The following is a 19458-nucleotide window of genomic DNA, read 5'->3' as shown; positions in this document are numbered from 1 at the left end:
CCTGCTGACTTATTGGTAGGAATGGGACATTCTTGATTTTGCTCTAACATAGTTCAAACTGCTAGGACAAACTGCTATTTTGTTCATAGGCATGATGTCTTGGTTCTTCCTTCAGTTCTGTAGTTCAGTGATTATAATTTTCTTGGTCTGATTGTTCCGTGATTTGTTTTGTTTTGCGGGTTTTTTTTTGGAAGGTCCCTTCTCTATTCAAATACATTTAAAGCTAATGAGAAGAAACTGAAGAAAAGATTAAACAATAACCAGAAGTATTCTGAATTGAGCAATCTCTGTTGACTTTCTGTTTCAGAAAGGCTGGTGGAAAGTCTCCGTTTGCCACAGGTGCCCACTCTTCATTCCCAAGTATTCCTGTTTTTCAGAGTATTGCTTTTAAGAATGTCTCCGCAGCACCTTACCTCACTTTGGCCTACTATGATCACTGAGCTGGTGAGTTGCAGTTAGCATTCATGATTTGGAAAATTTGTGTTGTAAAGTTTAAAAAATATCAAACAAGTCCTGAACATCTTAGCTGGTCTCATTGAAGGCAACTATAGTCACATTATGTATATTGGATGTACAGTGGACGTGACCTGAACTGAATGCTGACTTGTTTGCACACGCTAGATTATAATTTGTGTTCCTGAATCAAGTGAAATGTCTGTATGGTTTATGCCAGTGGGAGCTAACTTTTTTGGCAGGCATGCCACAGATTAGCCCTGTGCCTTCCCTGAGTGCTACTCTGATCCCCTTCTTCTGCCTGATCAGCTGCTGTCCTGGGGGCTGGCATGGTACAGGTGCTAAGGTGAGTGATTCAAGGCCATAGCAGAAGCCTTCACTGTGCAGCCCTGTCAGATTCTGACGAATATGCGAATTCTGCTAAATACCTTGTCACAAGGACACGGTAAGGAAGGAGGTGCTCTCTCTTCTACCCCTTGCTCCCTACCCTATCTGCTGCTCTACTTTCTATTTCCTGCCCCATCTGTCACTATGCTGCCTGGTCTGCCATGCATATAGATAGTCTGTGCCAGTGGGGGCACGTATGCTGCAGATTGACGATCCTCGGTTTATGCTATCAGTTAAGTTATACAGAAAATATTTTTTTCCTAGAAAATTGCAGTCTCTGTCCCTTCCCATCTGTCTTCTGGAGGAAGTTTCGTCATTCCTTCCCTGCTCCTAATTACCAGCTCAATTCCTGCCAAAGAAGCTTGCTTCCCCCTCCCAGCATGTCTGCTCCTCACTACTCTCACTTGTTTCTTTCCTGCTGTTACTGATTAAGCCCTTTTCCCTCTGTGATGATGACATCAAGATCCAAGTCTTGTTATTTTGGTGATCAGTGGTGATTCACAGCACTTTACAGCTGAAGTTTTGTAATTAGATAAATGCAAGGTGTAAGGAATGGCCTTGGTCTTTACCCTTTGTGTCACTCTAGTAGGCTAGAAGGCTGCTTTTAAGCTGCTGTCCACAGTTTCTTCTTATACAGGAAATCCCCAGACACACTGGCTCCCATAAAGAAAGTATTATGGGATTAGAAGTGGGAGATGGCCAGAACACTTTATTCTATACTTATCTAAGGTCAGCATTGGTGATCCTTAGAGAAGCCATTACCAACTGGCTTAAGTTACAAAAACACAGAGTTGTTGAAATAAATTCTGAATTTTGCTGGAGGTTAACCTACTTCTTGATTATCCCAGGGGGAGTAAAGAAGGCATAATGCCCTTCCTGCTCTAAGAAGTAAATGGTGGTAAGCTACAGAAAAAAAGCATTCTAAAAATTATGGGAATATTGTTTTGCAATATATATGTTTAAAGTGACTTCAAAACATAGGAACATTTAAGAAGCATTCTCTCCTATGTAAGACATGATCACATCATGAGTGAAGGTTTGCCAGTCTAAGTAGCTACATTTCCCTGATTTTTCCACCTGTCCCCAGCCCTGAGAGAAATTGTAGCCACCTAGGGTGAACATACACATGTGTCTTGCAGCATCTAAAAGTCCTCTGAGATGCTGCAAGAGGCATGTGCAGGAATGAAAAAAAAGTTCCCCATGGCACTGGGGCAAAATTAGACCCCTGGATATCCAGGAGTCAAAAAAAACCATAGGGGAAAAAAGCAGGGCAGGGCACGGTCCCGGACCATGCCCTGAGGCAACCGGAGGCTCGGTCCTCCACAGAAACACTTCGGTAGCTAATCAGAGCATCTCTATGGCTGGCCCTTGCCCTGGTGCTGAAGCACACTGCCTGCCTGTGAAGGGCAGGCAGCATGCGAGCCTCGAATGCTGCCCTACCCGGCCCCATCCCCTGCCTGCCCTCGAGCCTCCCAATCACTGCCCCACCTGGCCCCAGCATCCCAGCAAATTAAAAAAAAAAAAAGAAAAAAAGCCCCACACTCACCAGAAGTAGTAGCAGCAACAGGGGCCTCATGGCAGAGCCCCCTGTGCAGCGTGGAGCCAGGTGATAGCCGCAGGGGCCCCAGCTGTCCAACAGCGTGTGGAGCTGTGCAGTATCCTGCCGATCCCGGCCAGACCTGCACAATGGGGCAGTAGGGGTGCGGGTGCCAGGTGACCAGGGCCAGTCCCCGCTGCCCCCTGTTGCCCTGTGCTGTGGGGGGAGGAGCTCTGCTGTGTGGCCCCACAGCCCCTGCTACTGCCAGTGAATATGAGGCTCTGTTTTTTTTTTTTAAGAGGCTGGGGGGGCAAGCAGGGGGGGGGTGATAGCCCCTGTTGGGGGGGGGGTGAATTCACCCAGACACCCCCCTTTCCCACCCCCTTCCTGCAAACCCCACATCCCCCCCAGCATGCCCAGCTGCCAGACAAGAGCAGACCTGCTGGCAGGAGCTATGGCTGATAGGGAAGCTGTCCCCTCATCTTGGTTAGTGAAGGGGTCACAGAGCTCTAACTGCTCTATGGTAAGGAAACCAAAGCCAAAGAGCAAAACATACAGGTATTTAGAATTAATTTTATTATGATGGTAGACAGGCAGGCTTCCATATTGCTTTAACACTGTAGCTATATCAATAAAACATTGCCCAACTGATCATTCTCTCTCTCTCTCTCCCCAGATAGTAGCCTTTTATTTTAATTGTGGTGGAGCATGGATTTCGAAGTATTTTACAGAGTCACTTCGGGATTTTTCTGTCAAGGATGTTTCAGTTTTAAAATGGGGAACAGTATTCCCATTCGGGAGAAAAGTGGCAGGACCAAGGAAGAGGAGCCTGCTCAGAGCTGGCACCTTGGACCCGGTTGGAGGTGGCTGACCTCCTGGCCAGTTGGGGCCAGGAAGACATGCTTTCACAATTCAAAGCAGGCCACCACACTGGGAACATCTTCCAGGCAATAGCTGCCCTGATGGCCAGGCCGGGAGGCCACATGGCAGGAGGGCTGTAGTGTTGCACGAAGGCAACTGCGCAGCCACAGCCCACTGGCAGCTGGCCCAGAGGAGCAGATGCCTCTGCTGGCTGTGCAGTCCTCATCTGAGTCTGGCAAGTGCGCAGCAGGTCACAGCCAGGCAGCAGCCCCCACTGCCAGACTGCTGCAGTGGGTAGAGGGTGCAGGGAACTCTCAGGGCTGCTTCAGCAGTCCAGCTGGCACAAGGGGTACTGTCCCCAGGTACCAATTGGCTGGGCCTCAGAAACTCCTGAGTGAGTACCCTTGAGCTACTTGACAGGGAAGCTTTTTGTAGTGATGAGGACAGCACAGATGCTGGCCCCAGGCTCTAGCTCCCCCTGGCTGCAAATTCAGGAGGGGCTAGTCAGGGTTATTTTGCCCCAAGTGACACAATTTGCCCCACACAAGTGCAAGTCCAGGCATGTGCACTGAGGCAAAAAGCCCCAGCTCATATTTGCACCGCTTCTATTTGAGCTGCTGCAAGTGCATGTGCTTGTATGTGTGGACATGCCCCTAGAGGCTGTCTGTCTTTATTTGAGTTGACTATGGTCTCCTGAAGACCGCACTCCAGCTGACAATTGCCATAGGGACTGGAACTATATTCTCATGCTTCCTTTCACCTGATTATGTCCTGCCTTCCACTATAGCAGAGGGTGAAGAAGATTGTCCTAAGAACTGGCTCTTCAGGCTTTATATTAGCTGAGGATTGTTTACTTGTGGGAGAATTGTCAGGTGGAGAGCTGCACCCAAATTATTTGCCTGTTGTAGTATTAATTGCAGAATTAATACATTATAGCAGTGGTGCACAAAATACAGCCTGTAGTCTGGTTCCAGCCCACCAACTGATTGGATCTGGCCTGCCTCCCCAACATTCTGCATGGGGCTGAACCCTGTCTGTTCCTCACCAAGGCAGCCCATTCGTGCTCACACCTGCTGGCTCCAGCCCTAGTCCCAGCCCTGGCCAGTGTGCATAACTTCCCAGCGGGGCTGCTCCAGGTGCAGCTGCAGCCACCTAGGTAATGCTCAGCTCCCCAGTCTCCAGCAACTCCTCCTCCTCCTGCCCCTGCTGCACTGCTCCAGGTGGGAGGAAAGCTGCACCTGCACCATACCACCCCAGCAAGCTCTGCTGCATGCGGCCCCTGCCCCTCCCCTTCCTTCTCCCCACCTCTGGCTGGCTCCTGGGGCCTAGTGTGCGGGCAGCCCTGCACACACGTGCACACCTCCCCACACAATATGCAAAAATAAGATTTTATTTTGAGCTATTATTCAATTGCCTTTATATACACTACTCAAAAAGCATAAATCAGGACAAAATAATGTTTTGAAATAAAATTAAAATATGTGATAGTAGACGTTTGATTTTTAGTATACAAATTGTTTTTATCTATATTTGTTAAAATGATATCTTCTAAAAGATTTGTGTGTGTAGCCCTCGACAGCTTGCTGAAACTTAAGTGGCTTTCCAGCCAAAATAATTGCCCACCCCTGATTTATAGGGAATCTGGTTCTGTAAACCCATTTTTGGTTGTATAAGCTGGTGAGTGATTTCTTCAGCCAGAGAATGGAAATAAAGCTCAAAACTTTAGGCACCTTGAAGCTTGCCTCCGGTCTTGTTTATTATCCTCCAAACATACACAAAAACAGAAATCAGTAATTCTCTGGAGGCTTTTCTCCTGTTTTAACCGGCCAGCTTAGAAGGGAGTTCAGTGTTCTCCTTCTCTGCTAGGTTCCCCTTTCTTTATATACTTTCCCTAAGAAGCTGTGTTCCAGGCCTAAACCCAGTTACTTCTTGCCTTTAAAAGCTGCAGAAGCTTTAACTTGTTACTGTCCCTTAAAAAGGATTTTTTTTAAGTGTACCCTTTGACCTTCAGGTACAAGTGTTTTTACTGATGGAACAAGAACTCACTGCTGATGAAGATATTTCAAGGTAAAATTAAATTAACTTCTAGGTATTCATTCGCTTTTATAATATTTTGTCATCTTCTGAAATGCTAATAATCAATAGAATCAATATTTAGAAAGTTATTCATGTTCAAAAGAAAAAGAACAAATGAAGACTACCTAATTCAAACTGCAGTAACAGAACATTGTTTGACTCTCTCGGTTTAAAAAAAATACATCACCACCAGTTATTGAATCTTGCTCACATGGGTAATGTTAACTCCTATAAATAGTCCCATATTAGTCAGTAGGGCTACTCTAATGATTTACCAAGATAGGACATTGTAATACAGGCACTCCTCACTTAACAACCGAGTTCCGTTCCTGCGACTAGGTCATTAAGCGAATTGGTTGATAAGCGAGGAGCTGCCCCTTGATACTGCATGCCTTGGCTTGAGACGCCGCACTGCCGTTTCAAAGACCAAAGTGCTCGTACTTACGACCAGTTCTCGTACATACGACCAGTTCTCGCTGGTCATAAGTCCGCGCAGTCGTTAAACAGGCAGGTCGTTAAGTGAGGAGTACCTGTATAGCTTGTGTTTCAAAGGGTGTGTGCGCTAGAAAATATAATGGAAATATTTGTTTTGATGAAATGCTTAAAAGGCATAAAGAATTTTAAATCTCTTTTACTTTTTTCAGTTTTGTTGTCTGCTCATCCTCCCCACATCTTCTGAAAAGAATATGGTCTAGTTTGTACAGTTATAGCTTTAAAGGCAGATTTTTCAAAGGCACAGGGGAAATTACGTTCCAACTCCTGCTTATTTTTTTTCTTAGCTCCTTTCTGTACTTTTGAAAATCTCTCCCGAAAGTAAAATCCTTACAACTGGCAAGTTAACAAATGCCTGCTTAACTTGGATGATTGGCAGGAATCTGATACATTTTAAGCATAGTCTATCATCTCCAAACATAACAGAGACTATGCTACTGTGTGATCTGTGGAGTTGCAGTTAAGTTAACAAGTTAGATATGCTTATTTGTAAAACAAAATGCTAAAAAAGAACATACGTGGCTGAAGGTCATTATAACTAACCTATGCAGCTATTCATTATCATTTAATTTTAGAACTTCAGGCCCATCTGTTGCTGGTCTGGAGACAACATACACAGGAGGCAATGGCTTTTCCACATCATACAATAGTCAACGGTGGTTAAATCTTTACTTGTCTGCTTGTAAATTTCTGGATTTGGCTCTTGCATTACCATCTGAAAACCTTCCACAGTTCCAGATGTAAGTAAAAGGAGATTAAATATTTTACATTTTTAAAATATTAACTATTGCCTTGTAAAATTCTAAAATTTAAAAACTTTGTTTAATTTCTTTTCACACAGTCTTCCTGTCTCTAGTTCAGAGTAGCTGATTGCCTTCTTTTTGCCTAGAGACTTTGTCAGTAACAAGGGTATACCATCAGGAAGGCTTAGATCTGGGCTGTCCAACTTCCGAGCCAGGAACCACGTACCCCGCAGGCTGCACCAGTGAGGGCTGCATATCCCATGGGACTCATGAGGGCAAGCCATGGGCCCCTCAGGCCATGTGGATGTCCCTGCTACTGTAGTGCATGCCCATGTGGCCCCCTGCCATGTCGTTGCAGTGCACGCCCGTGTAGCTTCCCAACACACAAGACTGCTACATCACACATCCACATAGGTGCATACAAACCTCCACTGTTGCTGCACCATGTGTCCACACAGCCCCAGACTCACTCTCTGCACTGTGCAGGACACCGCCTTGCCCCCTAGAGCAGCTGGAGCAACAGGGGGAGCAGTAGCCAGGAACTTAACTCCTCACAGGCTACATGTGGCCTGCGATCCCCATCACACAGCCCTGGTTTAGATTACCATTCTGTCCTAAACCCCTGTATTTTCAGTCTCTCAGAAGTCATAGATTTCATTTTGTCTGGAATTCTGATGCTTTATCTTGGTCAAAAGGTAAATCTTAAGGGAAATTTGAAGATATGAAGTACATTGCATTCTGAGCTCCTCTTAAAAACTAATAGCCTGTATGGCAGTTAAGGGTTAGTAGTGAAGACTGGAGCTCTGCTCTATCCCATCTGCTCTCAACGTTGATGGAATTCTCAACTCGCCAGCCAGGGAATGAGTCTCCCCCTCGTGCTACATTGGTAGCCCAAAGGGATGGAACTGGGATAGGACTCAGGCCTGATGTATTTTTCCAATCTTAGTATAATGTTGTGTGTGTATTGAGGGCCATATCTATCCCCTGTTTAATTCCATTCACTTGAATAGAGTTAACATGGGGTATAATTTGATCTGTAGTGCTTTAATGCCTTCCAATGAGGGTACTAATACAGTACACCTTATAGAGGACACTGCCTATTGAACAAGACTACCTAGAATCTTTAGCAGAAATGTGTGTGTGTTTGTTTGGAACAATGGTGGAATACTTAAAACATTTCTGGTTTTGCCCAATTAAACCATATATGGTATACCACTACATCAGGGGAATACATCAAGGGCTTGGCAAACAAATGTTCACCAGGGCACCCTTGGGGAAAACCAGGAGTAATGGCCACAAATTCCTGGACAACTATTTCAGGCTTAACACTAGGAAAAACTTTTTCACAGTTAGGGTGTCCAGACTGTGGAATAAACTCCCTCCAGAGGTGGTGTAATCATCTACCCTGGAGATCTTCAAGAAGAGATTGGACAGTTACCTGACCCCAGGTGTCTTTCCTGCCTAGCGCAGGGGGGCTGGACCCGATGATCTTGCGTGGTCCCTTCCAGCCCCTTACAATCTATGCATAATCTATGAATCTGCACCTTTTAAAGGTGAACTGAAATGTTGTATTGACAGAATTCTGAAATTACGGATAGAATGCATATGGATCCTTCAAATTAAAAATATATTTAAAAAGTAAACAGAAAGAGATTCTTTTACCATCTCTAAACCAAAAACTAGGTTTTCCTCTTTTTCCTAAAGTATCTGAAGGCATTTCAGATGGTCTGATCAGAGTACGACTTGTATGCTTCCTTGAAGTGTTTGAAATAGCTACAGCATTTGTAAGTGAAACAGTGAGCTCAGAATTCATAATTCTATAGATAATCAAAATAAGTGATTTGGTCAAGTACCTATTTTTAAATTACTTATTTGTAATACTTTTCAATTGTCCAAAATATATGCCTGCTTGCCTCAGCAAGACTACTACAGACACCGTATTTGATCAGAAGACCTAACAATCTCACCTGGACATCACCTGAATGGATCCTGTGGAGGAAGTTGCAACATACTGATGTCTGCTGGTTAAGAATTAATAACTTCTCTTGACTCCAATAATTCATGATTGCAACATTGTTTCCTTATGCCTCCTTAGCCTCTCCAGTAATGGTAGCTATAAAATATGGAGCCCCAAAGAGCTACATTTTCCAACCCAATCATCTTTGGATAAATCAACTGCCAGCGACTAATTGCCACTGCCCTTGGACAACTTCTGCAGAATTCAATCAACTTTACCCCTCTCTACCTTTTTTTTTTTTTAAGAAGAATGAGGGTGAGGAAGGGGCTACATGTCACTCTAGGTTTAGGTGCTTCAAGTTTCATAAGCCTGGGGTGATGATTTAAGTTTGATTAGAATTTTGGATCTACCCTAACTTATGGGTAGGTTTACGTTTCCAACAAAATTGTTTACAGAGTCCTACTATTCGTTGTTGTTGTTATGACTTTATTAAATTTGTCCTTTCTAGTAAGATATTTCTCTTTATTCATTACTGTATGTTCCTCGAAACAACATCTTCTGCATAATGGATCAGACCATTAATCTGATTTTCCTGGTTTCCTGAACAATCTTACCTGATTTTTCAGAGAGGACAGCTTCATCTTCTACTGTAGTGCACAGTGCACTTAGCCAGTTCTTACAATGGTATGTGATACTCAGGGGGACATTTTTTCATGCTTTAAAGACAGCTGTGGAAGGAGCACTTTTAAGAGTTCCTGAACTGAGATTCTAACATCAAAGACAATGCCATCAAAGCCATTCCACAACATCCCATTAAGTTCCACATTGCTGATCCACTAATTTACCAAGAGGCCTTGAAAGTCATTAAGTAGATGAAAAACCAACAAAGCATATAGTCCTAGCTGAAATTTATAAGCAAAGTGGAAAGAAGGTCTCACCAGCTGCAAATGGTTATTCTAAAAATCTGGAAACACAGAACAGGTTCCCAGTGATCTATGAGATGCCAAAATCATTGCCATATTCAAGAAAGGAGGTAAAATGGCTTGCAACAGTTATTTTTGATATTGCCTTCCTGTCCATTGCTGGGAAGATCCACACCCACATTCTCCCCAATAGAGTCACATTCCTGGCTGAGGAGATTCTGTTCGACTCTCAGTATAGTTTCAGACCGCTCAGAGATGCAGCTGATCTGATTTTTGCTGCTGGACAGTTTCAGAAGTGCCAGAAGCAACCCCAAGATTTTTGCATAGCCTTTCTTGACCTAACACCTTTGCTTCAACCGACAGTTTTCTTTATGGAAAAACCTGATGAGATTTGGGTGCCATTAAGCAACGGCTTGGAAATAGACCCCTTCACTATTAGAACTAGAGACAAGCAAAGACGTGTGATTGCACCACCACTCTTTTCTTTCTATATTGCAGCTATTCCACATCTTATTGGCGAGAGACTTCTCGAGAGTCAGAATCCAGTATCACATGAATGGATGGGAATGTTTTTAACATCAATTAGTACACTCCAAATCAAAGATAACTAATACCTTCATTACTTATCTTCAATACACTGATGATTATGTTGTGTGTGCTCACTGAATTGAACAGCTCCAGGCTGCCCTTGATTGCTTTTGTGAAGAACATGAAATGCTTGGACTATCTGTCAACTTCACAAAAACCATGGTGCTTTACCAGCTCAGCCCAAGCCAAGCCACAGATCCTCCACATATTACAGTTGGAGGACAATCCTTGGAGAGCGTTAAGCATTACCCCTTTCCCAAAAAGTAAATATAGATGACAATATTCAACATTGGATAAAGTCTGCCCGTGCTGCTTCTGGACATTTCCGAAATTGTGTCTTTGATCATGACATCATGACTCAAACCAAGCTTCTTGTCTATCAGGCTATCATCATTCTTATCCTGCTGTATGGGTGTGAGACTTGGACAACGTATTGGAAACATCTGAAAGTTTTGGAACGTTACCATCAGTGATGCCTTTTAAAAAACCTCCATAACAATTGGAAGGACAGAAGAACAAATGCTAGTGTTCTGGCTCAAGCAAACTACCATCACTGAAGGAGTGTTTATACGACACCAGCTCCATTGGACAAAACATGTTATTAAGATGCTTGGTAACTGGCTCCCAAAACAGGTCCTCTACTCCCAATTCATTGATGGCCATTGCTCTGGAGGTGGGCAAAAGAAAAAATTCAAAAATAGGCCAATGTGAAGGAATGCATCATTAACACTGGTACTTTGGGAGACTCAATCACCAAATTGCCCCCAGTGCTGTTGTGATATTTGACAAGGCATTGATCAATTCGAGCAAATTCACCTCACTGTAGAGGTTGATAGGCAAGAGAGACACGTGACATGCAATTACCAGGACTCACTCCTTCCTTCCAGAACCAGTTGCTAGTTAAACACACACATCTGCGATTGACCTCCTGAATCATCCCTGGATTCACTGATGACTCCCCTATTATTGGAAGATCATCCTCCTCATTTTGAAGGAGCAGGAGGACAGTGGCCAGGGATAGACAGGGGAAACTGGTTAATAGCTAGATGCATTTAGTATGTCATGGTTTTACCTTTCATAAAAATTTCTACAGGCCAAGGAAGGTATAGCAGTAATTTGCAAGTATAAAAAGCTACCTCTAGCATTTTGTTACATACCTCAAAATCACTCTAAATTTTCTTTTGGCTACAGTAGTAATAAAGGTATCAGATTTTTTTAAATCTTCCTTTACTTTTTCCTCTTTCTTGGGTAGCCTAAATAAGTCATACAAATGTTTAGTGAAGAAACTTTAGAGAGGTAAAGAAAACTTGTTTCTGTTCAGTGTTATTACAGTCTCTTTGCTTGTCCTGAACAGTGGTGGATCAAGGGGGTGCAGTTGCATCCCCGCCTTTTTGATTCCTGTTCAACCTAAACTTGACTGCTTGGGAGGGGCAGTAGCATTTCTATTCAGGCAGTGCTGAAGGGGTCAACTGATTTAATGGTTCATTATAATGTACCTAACTCCTGTGTATCTCAGGTGCTAATGACATCTCTCCTTTTAATGGTCTTGATGTTCCATTAATTAAGTTATGGTTGTTTCTGCAGTTTTTGCATCTATAGCCATCCCTGTTAATATCACTTCTTTTTCACAGCCCTGAAGACTGTTTTTAGTCCTAGCTAAAAACCTTAACTCAGGTGTAGTAACATTAACACAAGTGTACAAATGATTGATAGTTGTGTTGGATGCACTGTCAAGATGCTCAAGCAGGGTAAATCTTGTTTTATGAATCTGAATAAGAGATGTACATTTAACTATAATGGCTACAGGACTAATAAACAGTATCTTTTGACTATTTTTCCCTAATTTATTGTGTTTTTTACTTAATATGTAATCTAGAAAATTAGTTCACACTCCAATAAAGTTATATTCATTTTTGTTTTGACCGTATACTGAATAAAAAAGCCCTAGGCCCCTCACATATTAGTAAAGCTTCTAGTTTCTTTTTACCTGGATAAAAATATGTTGTGTTTATATGTGATATTGCACCACACCATCTGCACCCCACCTCCCTTCCACACCTTTTCAAAATTCTTAATCTGCCCAAAGTCCTGAATATGGTTTTTCCTCCTCTATTGGAAGAATCAATTTTTTCTTCATTTACAAAAATATTAGATGTGCTATGATTTCATAGATTCCCTTGTTTTATAGTAATGATATTGGGATAGAGTCAACTTTGAAAAGCTATGAACAACTTCTAACTATGTCACCTCTTGATAGGTATCGCTGGGCTTTTATTCCAGAAGCATCAGATGATTCAGGTTTGGAGGTGCGAAGACAGGGAACACATCAAAGGGAATTTAAACCATATGTGGTACGACTAGCAAAACTGCTGCGGAAGAAAGCAAAGGTATGTAATTTTCCCCATTTTCCATTATGTTGTAAAGTTACATGTGCAGTGAATAGCACTTCTTAATGGAGAATCAAAAGGATGCTAGATCCTCATATAGAAATGAGTCTCAAATCAGCATAATGTAAAATAAATGTACTTTGTTTATTGGCTATGCGGTATCCAATTATACCTTTGTCATTTACAATACTTTCCAAATTCTAAATATATTGCATATAAAAATCTCTATATAGATGAGAACATGATGTATATACATTAAAGAAGAAAGATGTGTCTTTTCCCATTAGATTCTTACAAATATTTAAAAGGCAAAAAGTTAAGTGATTGTGTATTAACAGATATAAGAAATTATTTCATAGCAGAGATGAGTAGGATGAACATATGAACCATTGGTACTTGGACTACTAAAGCTGGATTGTAGAATGGGATAGAATGGGCAAGGAACAGGCTTAGAACAGCAGTTCTGAAAAGCAAGAGTTGAGGAAATCAGTGAGATGGCTGAATGTTGGTTCTGATACTGTGTGGAGTGGGAGTAGAGCTGAGAAAGGGAGGAGTTCTCATAGATGGAGGAAGGCAGGTACTACCAGTAAAAGGGGAAAATTTGGTAGGGACTTCTTTTTCATCTCCCAGGGGTTGCACGAAGGCCCTTCCACTCAGTTTCTTTCAGCTGACATTTATCCAATGCAAGCAACAATAAATGCTAGAGACCTGCACATGTAGTTAAATCTGGAATAGGGAATGAAGGACTGAACAGAGTACCAGCCAGCTTTTTCCACAGCTGCCAAAACCCTACCTTTATTTTAAGAAGCTCCCCTTACTGCCATGGAATGGGAAGACGTCTGTGGGCATAGTTTCATAGTTGGTAGGGTCAGAAGGGACCTGAGCAGATCATCAAGTCCGACCCCCTGCCATGGCAGGAAAGAGTACTGGGGTTAGACCCCAGCAAGGTGTTCATCCACCCTCCTCTTAAAGACCCCCAGGGTAGGAGCCAGCACCACTCCTCTTGGGAGTTGGTTCCAGATCCTAGCTGCCATGACAGTGAAGTAGCGCCTCCTGATCTGAATCTACCCTGAAACTACCCTCTGCCAGCTTGTAACCATTATTCCTTGTCACTCCTGGTAGTACTCAGGGGAACAGGGACTCCCCCAATGCCTGTTGGTCCCCCCCGACTAGTTTGTAAATGGCCACTAGTTCCCCCCTCAGCCTTCTCTTGTGGAGGCTGAACAGGTTCAGGTCCCTTAACCTCTCCTCGTAGGGGCTGCCCTGCTGACCCCTGATCATGTGGATGGCCCTCCTTTGAACCCTCTCCATGTTGTCCACATCCCTCCTGAAGTGCGGCACCCAGAACTGGATGCAGTACTCCAACTGCAGCCTGACCAGTGTCGCATAGAAGGGGAGGATCACCTCCTTTGACCTGCTTGAGATGCATCTGTGGATGCACGACAAGGTACAGTTGGCCTTCCTGACCACGTCCCCACACTGTCGGCCCATGTTCATTTTGGCATCAATAATGACTCCAAGATCCTTTTCTGCCTTGGCACTGATGAGAAGGGAGTTCCCCAGCCTGTAGGTATGCTGCTGGTTCTTCCCCCACAGGTGCAGTACCTTGCACTTATCAGTGTTGAAACCCATCCTGTTCTCATCCGCCCACCCCTGTAACCTGTCTAGGTCCAATTGCAGCCTATTTCTCCCTTCTAGCATGCCCACTTCTCCCCACATCTTAGTGTCATCTGCGAATTTGAACAGGGTGCTTTTTACCCCCTCCTCCAAGTTGTTGATGAAGATGTTGAACAGTGTAGGCCCGAGGACCGAGCCCTGGGGGACCCCACTGCCCGCATCCCTCCATATCGAATAAGACCCATCCACCACCACTCTCTGAGCGCGGCCCTCCAGCCAACTAGTGACCCATTTGATTGTGTAGGTGTCGACAAAAGTCTCCTAGTTTTTTAATGAGAATGGGATGAGAGACAATGTCGAAGGCCTTCCTATCATCCAGAAAGACTACATCCACTGCTACACCTGCGTCTAAGGATTTTGTGACCTGGTCATAGAAGGCCACCAGGTTGTCTACATGCATGTCTACATGTGTGTTTTACTGCACAGTAAGGCGTCACTGTCTACACATGCACAGCAATTGGGTGGTGTAGACTAATTTACAGTGCCATCAGAAAGTCCCATCAGACACTGGTACTATCCGATGGTGGAGTTAAATTCCTGTGCTTAAATGCACATGTAGATGGTAACATCAGGATTAGTTTACTCTTGCTCAAATTGCACCAGAGTTTATTCAGTTGTATTAATTGCATGTGTAGCCGTGCCCAGCCAGTATTTTCTAGTACTGGGGCTTGAACTGAGGGGAGCAGTAGAGGCTCAGGTGGAACAGTGGCTGGCCAGGGCAAGAAAAGAAGGGACATAAGGTACTTAAAACTTGCACAGGGAAACCAACCTTGAGATTGTTCTGGGGCTTCATTTGAATATCGTTGGTGACAGTCTCTTCTGACTTACCATACTTAACCCCTCTGTGTAAAAAAGTTTCCACTGAGTTATCTCTTTTGGAGTGGAAATCTGTTGAATATAGGTATCTGCTATGTGAAAATGTTCAAGGGTGACATGTCGATATATATCTACTGCGAAACAAACACAACTACAGAAATTTTGCACAGTATATTTGGAGCCTGTCCGGATTCTTGTTTGTCTTTCAGAAGCCAGGAGTAAGGACCCTGTATGCTCTTTTCCCAACCACGCAAAAGAGTTAATGGGTGTGCTGATAAAATGCTATTCAGGAATAGTGTACATGATTATCTGAGTTGTTAAATGCTGCACATTCCTCACTTGGAGTTTAAAGATACAGTATTTTGCATCACTCGTGTGTTACATGCATTCCAAAATAGACTGTTCATGTGCTTTTTACAATATTATCTGCTGGTAAAAACATACATGAAGATCCACATTTGTTAAACTTGTAGCTTCTATAGTGTGCTTCAGGAGCTTGCAAAGCTTCCAGAAATATCTGGAACCCTCTAGTCAAGGCAGCAACTAATACTAGGTCTCAGTTCATTATGTCTTTGTGGTTGCAGTGGAAGAACACTAATGAAGACAGCCCTGTGTTTCTTATGAAGAAGAAAATTTAGCAGCAGGAAGGCTTGTTTGATCTTAGCTTTGTTTCAATTTGATTCATGTCAGATTTCAGCATTTCTGTCAGCTGTAGGCAATGAATTCTGCACTGTGACAATAAACAACAAAAATGGAAATACTTTCTATATTAGCCTCCTCTGACCACTGCTAATTCCATAGTCTGCCCCCTTCCCCCACGCTATGATACCAGATTTGGGCTCTTTGGAACATAACTTTTTTGCTAACTCATAACACCCAAATTGCCAGCTGCAAGGCCTTCATGGCTAAGTATTGTTTTGATTCACAAAGCATAGTCTGAAAGTTCTCCTCTTTCCTTCCACAGGACAAACAGGAGGACTTTAAGATGATGATTTTGGAGGGATTGGAGATGGCCAAGCATCAGGTGAGGGAGGCCTTTGATGCTTGAGTTGTATAACAAAAATTGGTTTTTCACCATCAGATGCTCACAGTCTTATGTGGTATCTGTACTATAATGAAGGAGGCAAAAGGTAATGAATCTTTCCTAAGGACAAAAATAAGTCTATTTTGATGAAGGCAGAGAAGAATAGTGATACGTGCTTCTCTTTCATAAGTGGTGAATGAGAAGAAGTGTTTTGTTTTAAACCAGCTTATCTAAGTACATAAAAGGTTACAAATAGTTCATTCATTTCTGAAAGAAATATAGCCCAATGCCATCACAGAATTTAAACAACAAAATTACTTCTACCGCACAACATAAACCAAAATATATATCTAGTATTCTAGTCTCCGTGCCAAATTACTTTTCATTTCCCTATCCAAGAAATTAGTGAGGTATGTGTTTCTTCACCTTGCAGTCTAAGCAGTAGAAATGGTATGGGGTAGATTAGCACTTCATTGACCACTTCCAAGGAGACCAGTGGCATTTGCAGTGGTGCATGTTGGTTGAGCTCTTCCACCAGCTAAATCTCTTGCATTTTTTGCTTATGCGCAGAATTTTAGAATGTACGTAACTGTTCACCATGAGGCAATATCATGAAAATCAAACATTGAAAAGTCTCTCTTCTATGAGTGCCATGCCTTTTCCACAATGGTGGGAAAGAAAATTAAAAAAAAATATATATCAAGAACATAAGTTTATACTCCATTTCTCCAGGTGCTCTGCTTGAGGCAAGGCTAGTTTTGATTTGGGCAACATGTAATGTTTAAAAAATAACATAAGTACCAAGTATTGCTTGTAAAATGGCCAGGTACATCTAGTTTGTGGTAGAAACTACCACAAAATCTGGACTTTTGTACTGGTTCACTTAAACTAGTGCAGCCATAGGCTCTCAAGTGTTGGTGTTGTCTTGGTATTTCTTAAGTTTAGATATAATGTTGTTGATACTATCATCCAGAAAGGGAACTGATGGTTAAAGGCTACACTATACAGTACAGGATATCAGTACTTAGATTTTGGTAACACTATAGCAAACTCCAAAGTAGGGATTAATGCAAACACAGTAGAACCTGGATTTATCATGTAGGTAAGGGTGCTTCACCCATCTTTTGCTTCGTTGCATCACCCATCAGGTGCAGCACAAACATAATCCCATGTAGCTTATTGGACGAGCAGTGCCCTTTCAAATAAAACCTGCGGCAAACAGCACCGTTCCATGGTCCCACACAGGCATTTGCTGCAGCTGTGTATACTCCTGGATACATTGCAAACCCTCTTCTTCTTTGCAGGGGAGGAACCTAGCCCTATGAAAAACCCAAGTTCCAGTGTACGTTCTCTCACACCCTTTAAACAAGTTGTTTAGGACTGCTGCCTTAAGTGCGGGGGTTCCAGAAATTTCTCCCTTCAAATTCTATATGAAACCCAAGGTGGAGAGCATATAACTGTTATTTATGTATATTAATATTGCTAATAGGAGGCAAAGCTGTAACTATGACTGGTGTTTAGTTGCTGCCTTATTGAATCTCCAGGATACAATGGTTCCAAAGAAGAAAGGATAGCATTTAATATGTGTTTTGCTGTAGCAATGCACTGAAATTATTTAATGGGTAGCCCTGTCTTTTCTCTCTGCACAAAGTATTTTGTTGTTGGATTTTGTTCTATGCTACTTAATACTTCCTGTATTTACAGAAAAACCCCGAGGAGGACAGCTCAGGGAAAACATTAAGTTGGGAACCAGGCCATTTGCTATTAACCATATATACAGTCCGCAGCATTGAACAACTTCTGCCTTTCTTCAATGTACTCAGCCAAGTTTTTAATAGCAAAGTCACAAGCAAGTGTGTTGGACACTCAGGGAGCCCTGTACTTTACCCAAACTCTTTTCCCAATAAGGACATAAAAATGGAAAACCAGAAGACATTCTCTAGCAAAGCAAGGCAAAAAATAGAAGAGATGGTTGAGAAGGATTTTCTGGAAGGAGTCATCAAAACATGAGCCCTAATTGGCATTATTCAGCTTAAATGTAATGTAATTGTAATGAAACACTGTACCTTTTCAAGTTGTATAGTATTCTTTTCTTACTTCGTATGTAACAAATACTTCGTGTTGTATTTAATTTAAATATTTGTAAATAAGAAAAGAATTCTGGATGTGGCCTGAATCAAGTTTAAATATTGTTGGCTCATATTGATTATGGTGCCTACTATTTACAGTACACTTGTTTAATTGTCTTGAGTTCTGTCTTAAAAAAAGCCCTGTGAAATACAAGTTGCACATTTTTTAAGTTGTTTCCAGTTTATCTTTGTGTTCTCCATTTCTCTAACCCATTGAAGCTTATAGACATCCTTTTCCTCAGAAGTCACTAAGTTTGCAATCTGGGAAATTCCTCTGGGTACTGGAGCATTAAATCAAGGAGGTGCTTTGACCTCACATAAGTACTCTGAACTGCAGGTAAGTATTAGCCAATCAGAGTATTATCCTTCAATTTAGTGCATAGATGACTGGGCTAATGCATAAAATGCATGCCAGGGCTAAAGCCCATTGTTCACTAGTGGAGGTTATTCAGTATTTTTGTTGCTACCACAGTACTCCAGATGTGGCCTCACCAGTGCTGAATAGAGGGGAATGATCACTCCTGATGCAGCCCAGTATGCCGTTCGCCGCCTTTGCAACAAATGCACACTGTTGGCTCATATTCAGCTTTTTTGTCCACTGTAACCCCCAGGTCCTTTTCTGCAGAGCTGCTGCCCAGCCAGTCAGCTCCCAGCCTGTACCAGTGCATGGAATTCTTCCGTCCTAAGTGCAGGACTTTGCACTTGTCCTTAATGAGCCCTGTGAGATTCCTTTTGGCCCAATCCTCCAATTTGTCTAGATCATTCTAAATCCTGTCACTACCCTCCAGCATATCTACTACTCCCCACACCTTGATGTCATCTGCAAACTTGCTGAGGGTGCACTCTATACCATCTTTGAGGTTGTTGAAGATGTTGAACAAACCCAGTCCCAGGACCAACCTCCACTTGATACTGGCTGCCACCTAGACATTGAGCCATTGATTACTATTTTCTGTGCCTGATGCTCCAGCCAGTTTTCTATCCACCTTACAGTGCCTTCACCCAGCCCACACTTCCTTAGGTTGCCTGTAAGAATGTTGTGAGAGACTATATCAAAAACCTTGCTAAAATCGAGGTATACTACATCCACTGGTCTCCTCGCATCCACAGATCCAGTCACCTCATCATAAAAGGCAATCAGGTTGGCCAAGCATGACTTGTCCTTGGTGAATCCATGCGGACTGTTTCTAATCACCTTTTTCTCCTCCAAGTACTTAAAAATGGATTCTTTGATGATCCTCTCCATGATTTTTCCAGGGACTAAGGTGAGGCTGACTGATTTGTAATTCCCCAGATCCTCCTTTTTCCCCGTTCTTAAATGTGGGCACCATTTTGCCCTTTTCCAGTCACCTGGGACCTCTCCTGATAGCCATGGGTTTTCAAAGATGATGGCCATTGGCACTGCAAT

General features: G+C 42.8%; 1 protein-coding gene across 10 annotated transcripts in view; it reads left to right on the top strand.

Annotated features, from left to right (window-relative positions):
* Positions 1-18500, top strand: part of DOPEY1 (dopey family member 1) — a 107436-nt gene extending 88936 nt beyond the window's left edge. For 4 of the 10 annotated variants that reach the window (XM_025215328.1, XM_025215329.1, XM_025215322.1 and 1 more), the window contains 6 exons: positions 308-444; positions 5250-5305; positions 6382-6546; positions 12275-12404; positions 15862-15921; positions 17626-18500. In XM_025215328.1, the coding sequence (XP_025071113.1) occupies positions 308-444; positions 5250-5305; positions 6382-6546; positions 12275-12404; positions 15862-15921; positions 17626-17931 (854 nt within the window). In that variant the 3' untranslated portion in view covers positions 17932-18500. Of the gene's footprint in view, positions 1-307; positions 445-5249; positions 5306-6381; positions 6547-12274; positions 12405-15861; positions 16028-17625 lie in introns of all 10 variants that reach the window. The other 6 variants (XM_025215325.1, XM_025215324.1, XM_025215330.1 and 3 more) reach the window with 4 other exon arrangements.
* The last annotated feature ends 958 nt before the right edge of the window (positions 18501-19458 follow it).

Source organism: Alligator sinensis, unplaced genomic scaffold (assembly GCF_000455745.1).
Source record: "Alligator sinensis unplaced genomic scaffold, ASM45574v1 scaffold180_1, whole genome shotgun sequence".
NCBI lineage: Eukaryota > Metazoa > Chordata > Crocodylia > Alligatoridae > Alligator > Alligator sinensis.
This window is presented reverse-complemented; position numbering and strand designations above follow the sequence as displayed.